The sequence below is a fragment of the Nicotiana attenuata genome, unplaced genomic scaffold (assembly GCF_001879085.1).
Source record: "Nicotiana attenuata strain UT unplaced genomic scaffold, NIATTr2, whole genome shotgun sequence".
NCBI lineage: Eukaryota > Viridiplantae > Streptophyta > Magnoliopsida > Solanales > Solanaceae > Nicotiana > Nicotiana attenuata.
Window position 1 is genome coordinate 370,505 of NW_017670900.1, and position 11,861 is coordinate 382,365.

At 33.2% G+C, this 11,861-nt stretch overlaps 1 protein-coding gene across 2 annotated transcripts in view; it reads left to right on the forward strand.

Annotated features, from left to right (window-relative positions):
* The first annotated feature begins 1,716 nt into the window (after window positions 1–1,716).
* The window catches only part of LOC109244346 (MADS-box protein SVP-like), a 12,808-nt gene continuing 2,663 nt past the window's right edge, over window positions 1,717–11,861 (forward strand). The window contains exons 1-4 of one of the 2 annotated variants that reach the window (XM_019411425.1): window positions 1,717–2,030; window positions 2,386–2,595; window positions 6,214–6,292; window positions 6,566–6,627. In XM_019411425.1, the coding sequence (XP_019266970.1) occupies window positions 2,414–2,595; window positions 6,214–6,292; window positions 6,566–6,627 (323 nt within the window). In that variant the 5' untranslated portion in view covers window positions 1,717–2,030; window positions 2,386–2,413. The remainder of the gene's footprint in view (window positions 2,031–2,385; window positions 2,596–6,213; window positions 6,293–6,565; window positions 6,628–11,861) is intronic. The other variant, XM_019411426.1, reaches the window with a different exon arrangement.

Sequence of the window (11,861 nt, forward strand, 5' to 3'; positions counted from 1 at the left end):
ATTCACCGTCTGTAGATTATTCCCACGGTGTCCGCGGATAGCGGTCTTAACTTCAAAAACACCCCGTTCATGATCGTACTGAAGAAATGAATGCCACTGTGCTCGCCTCCTGGACCTTTCAAATCTTCTCATGGGTATTGGCATAAATTGAACACCCCTGTCCATCAATGCCGATGCAGCTGCATGCCTTTCAACAAACCTCTCCGTACTCTGTTTGAATGTCATGCGGACCATGGCATTGACAGGCAGTCCACGGGCAGACTTCAACAAGCCGTTGAATGACTCCGACACGTTTGTAGTGTGGGCTCCCCATCGTCTGCCGCCATCAGCATGCAATGTCCACATGTGAAGCTCATGTCGCACCAACCAAGTATAGGCTCGTGGATCTATCTGCCGGATCGCTTTCATGCGCCTCGTGAATTTGCACTGCTGGTGCTCAGTTGCAGCCATCCATATTAAGTCATGCAAGGCCTTGTCAGGAAATTTCTTCTGGAAATTGGCCTTCAAGTACCTCACACAGTAACGGTAGTATGCATATGGTTCCTGCCATTTAGGCAAGTGACGTACAGAACTTAAAATACCACCATGTCGATCAGATATTAGACAATACCTGAACGTTGTTTGACAACGTGCTGCTTCAAGTGGTTCAAAAAAAGCGTCCACGTCTCTTCGCTTTCGTTGGCACATATGGCAAAAGCTAGTGGAAATATTTGTCCGTTGGCATCAACTGCAACTGCAATCAAAAGCTTAATATCATACTTTCCATAGACATGAGTACCGTCTATGGAAATTACAGGACGACAATGCACAAAACCATCAATTGTTGCTTTAAATGACCAGAACACATAGTTGAAAAAATATTCGGGTCTGTCCGGACTCCGCTCACGCCTCCATTCAACAACAGTGCCGGGGTTTAAGTGTTGCAGTGCGGCCATGTACCTGGGCAGATTTGAAAAAGACTTATCCCAGTCGCCATAAATAAGTTCAAAGGCACGTTTGCGACCGAGATATGCCTTTCTTTTGGTTATAGTACAACCATACTCCTGGTAGACGGCTGTAATACACTCTTTAATCTTGAACCTAATGGACACTTCCAAATATGGAATCAAGACAAGAGAAATCAAGTCCACATCCAAGTTGAAGTGATTTTCATTGAATGTGTCCATTTCACATCTGTGCTCGCTAATAAATTTACCCACTTTCCACAAACCTGATTTCTTCTTGCTGGCACGCAACATCCAGTGACAACCCATAAACCACCTACGGTATACAGCCTTGTATACCTCCGTAGTTGACTCACTTACCGTCATCTCACGGCACTCTCTTATACTGTAGATTTTTACAGCCCTAATTAGGCGAATTGTCTTGGGGAAGAAGAAGGGCCTTTATTTTATTAAAGCAATTCGCAGTACTATACTACGAATTACTTAAACGCAGTATAGTACTGCGAATTGCTTTAATAAAATAAAGCTGAAAATAAAGTTGGGCCCAAAAATCAGAGTGTACTCAATTCGCAGTATTGTACTGCAAATTAGTTAAAAAATATTTTTTTAATAATATGCAGTACAATACTGCGAATTACTGTAACGGCTAAATTTCCGTTAGCGTAAAAACGTATTTTTTGTCCAAAAAACCATTAGAAAAGTTTCGGACTCATACTGTATATGTTCCATTTTGCTATAAGAGGTAAACGTGGACTTTCCTATTCCTGAACCACATTTTTTGATGTAACTAGCTGTAAAGTTACCATACATAGCATCCACCCCCCTTCTCTCTCTCTCTCTCGCTCTCTCTGTCTCTCTAGGTTTTAGTTTCTTTTTTCAGCCTCTCTGAGTTATAATTGGTTGAGCTTTAACCATATAAACGAATAATATCTTCAACAAGCTAAGAAGAAATGGAACAAGGAGCATCTCTCTCTTGAAAACATCAATAAAATTCTTTGTTTTTCTTGTTTTCCAGTTCCAAGAAGAAGTGAACAGTGCTGATTCGCCAATCCAAAGCATATATTATATCGATTTGTAACTTGAGAGGTACTCGATCTAGCACGTTCATACCCGATAATTGGTGCATTTTCATAGGTTTTCTAACTAGATCTGAACTGGGGTTTCTTTATTTTTTAAATTCTTTCCCTCTTTTAGGGTTTCTTTAATTTTACTTAATTAGTATCACATCACTGTTCTAAATTCACAAATATTTAGCATCTCTAAAATCCAGACTTCTCTCTTCTCTCTCTTTTGTGTAGTACCCTAAAACTTCTTATGAAAATAGTTGTTTTTTTTCTTTTCTTTTGTGATGTCGATGACTGTGTAATTAATATCGGAACAATCTTGTGTGAGTCACTCAAGGTATGATATATATAATTGTGTAAAAGTATTACTTATGTAGTGAAAACAGATACAAGTGTGAATTTAGAATGGCTAGAGAGAAGATAAAGATAAAGAAGATAGACAACATAACAGCAAGGCAAGTGACATTTTCAAAGAGGAGAAGAGGGCTATTCAAGAAAGCTGCTGAGCTTTCTGTACTTTGTGATGCTCATGTTGCACTCATCATTTTCTCTGCTACTGGCAAACTCTTTGACTATGCTAGCTCCAGGTATTACCAGTTTCTTTTTTTTTTTTTTTTCCCCCTTGTAACTTTAATACATATTACTATAATAATTCTCTTACTCAAGAACATATTTAATCTGATGATGAAACACTTAAAGACATGTCTGGTTTCTTGTGACAAGAGGAAGCAAAGGGGGCAAAGGCAACTGTAATTTTATGAGATTTTAATTATTCCATCAAGAAAATTACCTCGTTTACCTTTATAGGAGTACTAATTAAGTCTTTGTCCTAAAGAATCGTCAATTATAGAAACCCTAGGAAATTAATGTTTGTCTTGACTCTTGACAAATGTAGCTTTGTTATTTTTGCTTAACTTATAGTAGTAGCTTATTGGAGAGAATCGACAGTGATCATCTGCAATCATGGACTTCCTAACGTGTATTTATTCTTTTTTCTCGCTGTAACGGGGAGATGGATAGTGTACCCCATATTTGAGGGAACACTATTTATCCTCCATTTTGGGGACAAAAATGAGGAGGGTTGGAGCTAAATAACCCCAAAAATTGCCCCCATTATGGGGAATAGGGTAAGGTTGGAGATGGCCTAATGTCCTGACCAGCTTGCGCAAAATTCAACTAGTTTCTGAGTAATTTGCTATCTTCCACTAACATATATATATATTCACCAAAACTTGAATAGAGATGAGAAAATTCGAATATAGATCTATGCGGCTTCTCTAAACAAGCATTCGTATTATTTATTTGCTTACTAATTACTACTGGTGATTTATTTTATCTTTCTCCTTAAATTTGAACATATATAGTGCTATTTTATAATCTACTTAGTTTATAATAACCTTTTATGATATCCCTCCGACATCCAATTTAGTGTATATCCTTTAGTAATAAATTTTGTGTCAGTTGTCCTTCTTTAGTCGAATCTTGGCATACATCAGTCAGTTTATTGGCTAAGATGGACAAGATAGCTCTATTAGTAGTAGTACAAATATGTCTTTTGGAAAATGGGAGGGGCAGACTAAAAGGTATACAATCATTGCTTATTTTCCAATTAGGAGCTAATTATATTAATGCTTTAGAATGCTCCACGACAGTACAATTATGATTATTAGTCCTACAAGTTTTTCCATTTTTATTTTTTTCACTTTGACCACAAATGAAAATGACTAAATGAGTCATGGAATGTTGGATCGTATTTATTTAAATGAATTCTGTGATTAAATCAAATTAATATTGTATTTCAGAACGTGCCCTTATTAAAGTATACAATGGCAAAGCGATACTCCAATATCCATTGAAGTTAACGTCGTTTAAGATATAGAAGTAATTAATATCGAAAGCAATTAGTGGTAATGCATAGTAATAAACTAAACCACGTAATAATCCCACTAATTGGTTGCTAATTTTGAATAGTTACTTTGGTTGTAATTCGACCTCTTTTGCTTGCTAGGTGAACTTATTGAGCATTTACTTAAGGTTCTTAAAATCAGCCTTTTGATGTTTCTTCTTTACCATGCTACATTGTATAATCTTATCCAGCTACAAAATATTGAATTGGTATAATCTTTCTACATACAGACGCTACTATTTGGAATTTAAATTTCATGATTCAAATCGTACAAGGGAAGATCACAATCCACAAAATAATGTCAATGATTTTGGGTTATTATTTATTAAGTGCCATATATATATAAGTATTTTCACTCCATTTGTGTGCAAAATTACCTTTCTCTTTATGCACCTCACCGAAAGAACAACAACAATAGTAACCTTAATTACGGCTATAGGAGAAGCGTACAAAATTGAGCTAACTTCAGCGATTACTTTAGACAAATTTTCATAAAACACTATCTTTTAGTAGTAATTAGCTATCTATAGATACAATTTGCTATATTACGGATTGTAGATACGTTTTCTGTTGTTAGAAGATGTATTTAAGCTACTGTATTCATGAATACAGTAGCAAAAATAGGTGTGAATCGGGGAAGTCCAGCTAATCAATTGTTGTATTCGAGTGTATTCAATTGTACTCATGGCGTGAAACATGGGATTACAGCTGGACAGATTATTGTATTCGACTGTATTCACGGCGTGAAACAGGGGATTACACTGTTTTTAAAACGGAAAGTGAATCAATTAACATAATAGACTCCTAATATGACTAACAGACTCAATTATAACACACAAATTTTGTATTTCCAGTTATAAAAAAGATTCTCAATCGGAAAAAATCCTAAAAACATAGCAATCTTCAAAGAAATTATATTATACATTTGAATACATAAATTATATTAATTAAAAAAATATATGAATACATTAATGGAATACTTCTAGATAGTGAATACAATAAAATATATGGAATACAACTGAGATACACTAAAATACAATAAAAATAAAAAAAGACAATGAATACAACGAAAAACATGGAAATACAGCGAGATATATTGAAATACACTTAAAAAATATAACAGAATCTTCAAGTTGCTCAGCCCCAAACTCTATCGTCTTTGTTCAGGAACAACCCTAATGTCGTCTCGTCGAAAGGGCCGCGATTCTGATTCGAAACTCTCAAAAGCCGATGCAGAAATACAGAGGTCAGTGGATAGAAGACGACTCCTTACCCAATCAAAAGGCAGAGACATAGGCTAGCGAAAGGTAATGAATCTAAGGAAGAGAATAACCACCATAGTGAAGCATCGCCGAATTTTGTAGAATCAACTGGACTTGAACACCTGAAAACCATCCAATATTTGGTCGACTGCCTATTCTATCAAAACCAATCAATGTGGACAGATTACTTAGAGCCCATAACTGTAGAATAATACCACACAGAAAGAGACGTGGAAAAACAAAATATAGAATGAGAGAGAAAAATAATTTAAAGAGTATTTTATGGCTTAAGGGTAGGATGTAACTATAAATAGGTATTTGGCCTATTAAAATCAAAAGATAGCTATGGAATTATAATTTTTTAAAAGGGTATTTATTTAAAATAAATAAGATATCAACCTTTGCTATAGGAGGTAAAAATTCCATTACTTTATAGTTTATAATTCAGAATATGGATTGAACTTTATTGATTAATTGTTTTTTCTGAAGTTAAATTCATTGCTTTATAAATTGAGAGAGATATCTTCTCCAAATTAAAAAGATAAGAACCTTGTCATTCCAGCAAAAGATACATTTGGAAAGAGTATTAGAGAGTTGTCTGCTATGTTTCGCGGATTCTCCGGAAATATATATCGTTGAATGCGTGTCGGATTCTCTAAAAGTGGTGTATTTTTTGGAGGATCCGACACAGGTGCAACAACATTTTAGAAAGTTTGCGCAACATAAATTAAATTATCAGGGGAAATTTTTTGTTTTATGTATATGATGTAATACGATAAGGGGAAAACTTGAGTTCCAGTCATTAATAATTTGGTTGTTCAACATTAGAGAACCAAAAGCTAAGGTTGTCTTTTTAGGCAAATTAGATAGTGTTGAAATGAGATAGACTTGACTGAAAAGAAACGAAATATATACTAGAATTCATATATGAGCTCTCCAACTAATCATATAGTGACGGAATAATATATAGAGATGTGAAAAAAATGGGTAAACACTTGAATTAACTCAATAATTAATCATCTTGTTCATGAATGCAGCATGGAGGATATTCTCGGAAAATATAAGTTGAACTCAACTAGCCTTGACAAAGATGACCAACCTTCCCTTGAGTTACAGGTATTCGTCCTACTTTTACATTTAATAGCTACATCTTCTTATATTCTCTATTTCAATTTATATATGTGACATAGTTTAATTTGACTCGACTAATTAATTAAGTTTAAGAAAAAACAATTTTTTCGTAAAACTTGTAATCTTATACATGTCATCAGATTTAGCTGGCTATAAATGTTTGTGAACCTGGTTTAGAGCTGAATATTAAGCAGTATATAACATCCACAACACCTGCATGTTTTACTAACTCTTTATATGTTGCTTATCATATTGTAGCTAGAGAATAGCCTCAACACGAAATTAAGCAAGGAGTTGGCTGACAAGAATCGTGAGCTGAGGTATATATAGCCTTCAACAATTCTTTCTTTTCCTCCATCAAGATTTAATAACTTATAACGGTGTGCATGCATATTAATAATTAATTGGCGCGCCTCAACTTCGGTATTGATCGATAACTTTATCCATTTTGAGCCTAGATATATTTAAAAAGAGTACCTGATATTTTTTGTCATTGATTAAATTCGAAGTCGTCTCTCGAAACTATACTTGGTCAAGGATGGTTAGTTGAACGTCTTCCATATATAGAAGACTTGAATTTGAGCATGCACTGAATATATACATATCTATTGAGATGACAAAAAGGAGACGGTATATGCACACGTCACCAAGTGAAAATCAGAAAATGGACATATCTATTGAGATGACAAAATACCAAATTAGCTCTTTACAAAAATATACTACTTCGTTTCCTATTACTATAAACTTATGTGTACTTCTGATGAAATTATATATCCAACTCCAACGAGCAAGCACTGAATAAGAGTTTTTCACATCCATGTGTCTAACAGGAAGTGTTGGAATTGATACAAAGAGAAATTTTACTTTGTGACTCACACAACTATGATTAGTTATGTGAGGCTATTAATTATTTGACAAATAGCAATTGAAGATCCCTTCCACTACTACTCCTTTCGTCACTCTCACTACTCCTACATTTCCTCTCTTTTCCTGATTCTCTCTTCTCTAAGATATACTTTATTTCCCACCTTCTATTCTATATTTTCTTTAACTTTTTTCACATACTTTTAATCATAAAGAAAGTTATAAGTAAAGTGTTGAAAATGATTTGGATTTTTAGATTTTGAATCTTCAATTCTCTACAAAGAGAGCCTATAAAGGAAATAGCTAAATGTCTTTTTATATTTTTTCTGAAGGAATATCTGAAATGCTTTAAGAGAAAGTTAAGGAAAACTAATATACAAAAAATGGTGGGAAATGCTAAAAACATTTATAAGAAAACCAGGGAGAACAATAATTTTCTCCTTTCAAAATTTTCTTAAAAAAAGATAAAGTTTTTCTTCATTTTCTTTGAATAGTCTAAGAAGAGAAAAGTAACTTTTTGCTGGCGTTTGGCCATCGATCCCAAATTTATTTTGAAAAATCTTATTTGGGTGAAGTTTGATTTAAAGATGAAAATGTGTTTGAACATATATACGGTTTCAAAACATATTTTCCAACTTATTTTGGAAAAACATGTATATAATTCCCAAGTTTTGGGATTTTGGCCCAAAATCAGCTCAATAGTTGATTTTGGAATTGAGATTTGAGATTTGGGATTTGGCCAAAATAAGGGCAAAATTTATGGCCAAACATGAGTTTTGAAAATAAATCTCAAATTTATTTTGGCAAAACTCATGGCCAAACGGGACCTTTAACTTTTCCACCTTCTGGAACTATGCTTGAGAGGAAAAAATTTAATCCTTTTTCTAAATTAAAAAAGTGAAAGAATATATTTTTCTTATAAAGAATTTGAACTTTTCAAAAATAGCCTAGAAGAAATAAAGTGATAAGTGCAACAAAAGCTAGAAGACAAAATATAGAGATTTCGGGTGAATAGGAAATAAAATATATTTAAGATATAAATTAAAATTCACAATTTATAAACGATAAATATCTTGCGTTTTCAAAAAAAAAAAAAAAGGAAACTCATAGGAGTAATTAGAAATGATGAGAGAATTACGGAAAAAAGGAATGGAATGTAGGAGTGATGGTGGAAAGTGTGGATCTTCAATTGCCATTTGTTCAAAATAAGTGATTTTTTTGGTTGTTTTTACGCATATTAAGAAATTCACCTTTTAATATTAATTAGCAATAAAATTAACCATATTAATCTTTATTATCTCTTCACATAAACGCTTCTGACACATACTCCAACATTAGTTACTCCAAGGGCAATGTAGATTCATTCTTGAAATCTGGAAAAACCACATATTTACACCACAAGAAAAAAACAAAAAAATCACTTATTGGACCGGAGGGAGTAGTTAATAGCCTCACATGACTAATTATACTTGTGAGTCACGAAGTAAAATTTCTCGGTGCAAGAATGTCCTCCGTCCACCTTATGAATAAAATACCTCTACCATAATTTTCCTGGCTCAACATTACCCTTAGTACTAACAGAAAATTCGGAACCCTTAGTACTAACAGAAAACTCTGAAAAAAGAAAATTTAATTAATATCCACGTGTCATTGTCTCCTTGACCTAACTTAAACCCTAAGCAAAATTATAATTAAACCACCCGTAATCCGCGCGGATACTGACTTGCCCCAATTTTAAAACATAACTCTCTCTCACACACACGCACACCTCTGCCTCTTTGCCATTTCATTTTAACGAGAATTTTTTAATATGAGGTGTATGCCTATGATTATTCATGAAGCAAACCCAAAATAGAGCTTTCTATTAGAATTATTTTTCTAGAAGATTGAAGGAAGTGTCATATTCTTCTTTAAGCAAAAGTTTAGATTCTTTTTGTTTATGTGATGGGTATTCTTAATTAATTATATTTTTTATTTGAAATTTCTGGTGGTTTGCTTCATTATTTTTGTCATTCCTCTATGAAATTCTGAGGATTTCCTTTTAATTTTTTTACTGTTTATGTAATGTGTATTTTTATTTTTAATTTATTTTGCTATTTGTTTTATTAATATGTAAGCTTTTCTGCTCTGTTTAATGGGTATTGTGCAATTATCACATTTCGTACACACCGGATTCATGTGATGTACTAATAATAGTCGACAATTTATAAGATAATTTCTTCATTAATATTTATTTTCTTCTTTTGAAATCATTTTTGTTAGCATGAATTCAATAATTTTGATTAGATTTTTGTGCTAAGTCTAGTTAAAAAAGAATTATTATCCATAATTTACATGTGAGATGGGATGTTGTGTTTGTTGCTATTTCCGGCTGATCAGCCGGTGGATTCTGCCCAAGTAGCAACGAGGAGAGGAAGGCAGATTGAGAGGGGGGCGGGTAGGGGTATCAATTGATATTTAAGAACTGACTAAACCACCGAACCATACCATACCGAATCGATTTTTAGGTCTCTTTTAATAAAACTGTAGGTTTTTATATAAATCTATAACCGTACAGATAATTAGAGTATGTTTTTTATTTTAAGAAAATAAATCGAAAAAATATCGAACTGTACCGAATAAATTTACAACGTGAAAAATATATTTATATGTGTTAAAAATAATAATGCATTAAACTTGTTCTTGAGCCTTGGAATTATGAAACAATTACAAATGCATCCTAATTCTCAAACCTATTATGCTACTTCTATTGAAACTAAATTATCTCCAGCATATTCTCTAGCAAGAATTAAGGTATTGTAGCGATTATGTGTAGCAAACTACAGTGTATTGAATATGTTTCCTTTCGTATGAGTTAGATTTTTTTTTTTGAATGTTTAATTTTCTATAGATTTTATTCTTGAATCCCAATTTGGTTAATATCTTTTCACTCGTGTGATTTGTATTTTCTTTGTAGTTGCTTAATTTCTTTTACACTGTTGTAGAATAGTTGATGGATCTATACTCTAGCCATCTTTCATATTTTCTTAATTCATAACTTTTTAAATTGTAAAATAGTTAGAGAGTTTTACTAAGTCCTATAAAAGTATGTTATTGCATTCTACTTCTACTAGTGACATTTACATGACATTTAAAAATTATCAAAAATTAACCGCACCGTACCGATACCGATACCGATGAGAAATCGAAATGATTGAGACGGTTTTGAAAAGTCTAATTTTGGTTATACATAATAGAATAACCGAAAAATTGGTACGGTACATATTTTATAAAATAACCGTCCGAACTGAACCTTTGACACCTCTAGGGGTGGGGGTGGGGGGTGGGGGTTATGTTTTAAAATCGGAGCGGGTCAATATTTGAACGGGTTACATGTGAGTTAAATTATATTTTGGTTTGAAGTTCAAGTTAGGCTCCAGAACCAAAATGTGGTTCTTTTGGACTCAAAATACATAAATAGGTGAAAAAATGAAAAGAAGACATTTTTATGTATAGTGTCACAATAACCGGCGCTATACATTAACGGTAACTATACCATTAATGTATAGCGCCAAGTATTGTGGCACTATACTGAAAAAGCTGGCACGCCCAAGTATAGCGCCAAAATAGGTGGCGCTATATACTTTTTCCTGCCCCCACGTGCTTTCCCCAGCACTCTTTCTTCTATTCTTCATCTTCTACTTCTTTCTCTCTCTCTCTTTCTTCATATCAATATAAATGATTTTATTTATTTTAATTGTGTGAATCTATTTTTTTATTAATTTGTTTAGAGAATAATATTTTTTATAAATTTAAGTATAATGTAATTTATAGTTTTTAGTTTTACCATGAGTGAGTTGATCTATACCAGTATAATATTTATGACTCATTTTTTATTAGAAGTATCAAAAGTTTTCCATATTTTTTTTAATTTTATATTCAATCAAACAAGTTCACGTAAATTGAACTAAAGAGAGTTTTGAGAGAGTTTTGTAGGCATTTGACTAGAAAAGATTTCAAAGTGAAATATAAATCTCCAGGGTCAAAAATCACCATGTCGTATCCATTTGATCCCTATTTTGCCATCACATGAGCCACTTGATTTCCTTTGCCTAGAGAAATGACTGAATTTAATATTGGTGTTACCTTTGTTCAACCATCTTCTTTACTCCTTTGATAATTGGTTGTATTTTTTTATTTTTTTTTGCAACACTTGAATAAATGATTAGCATGAATTCACATTCATGAATTATGATATTGAAATATCCACTATTCAAAGTACCAATGAACTCAAGTTCAAATTATGTTGCTTTTGCCTCGGAACAATTATTTGTTCTAATATCTAGTTGTTGTGAGAAAGCCATCACTAACTTAGCTTCGTGATCTCTGACTATATATATGCCCACTGCTCCTGTTCTTCCATCATTAAAACTACTCCCATATGTGTTCACTTTTATCCAGTTTGCTGGAGGTTTCATCCACTTAGGGTGTGTTTGGTAGGAAGGAAAATATTTTGCTGAAAATGTTTTTCAATTTTTTCATATTTGGTTGACTTAAATGTGTTGAAAAATATTTTCCTAATGAACCCAAAATATTCTCCCTATCAAAAGAAGGGAAAACATTTTCCAAAACTCCTTCTCAACTTTCCCCACCTATTCCCCATCCCCACCAACCCCCACCAACACCACACCCACCCACCCTCCACCCAACC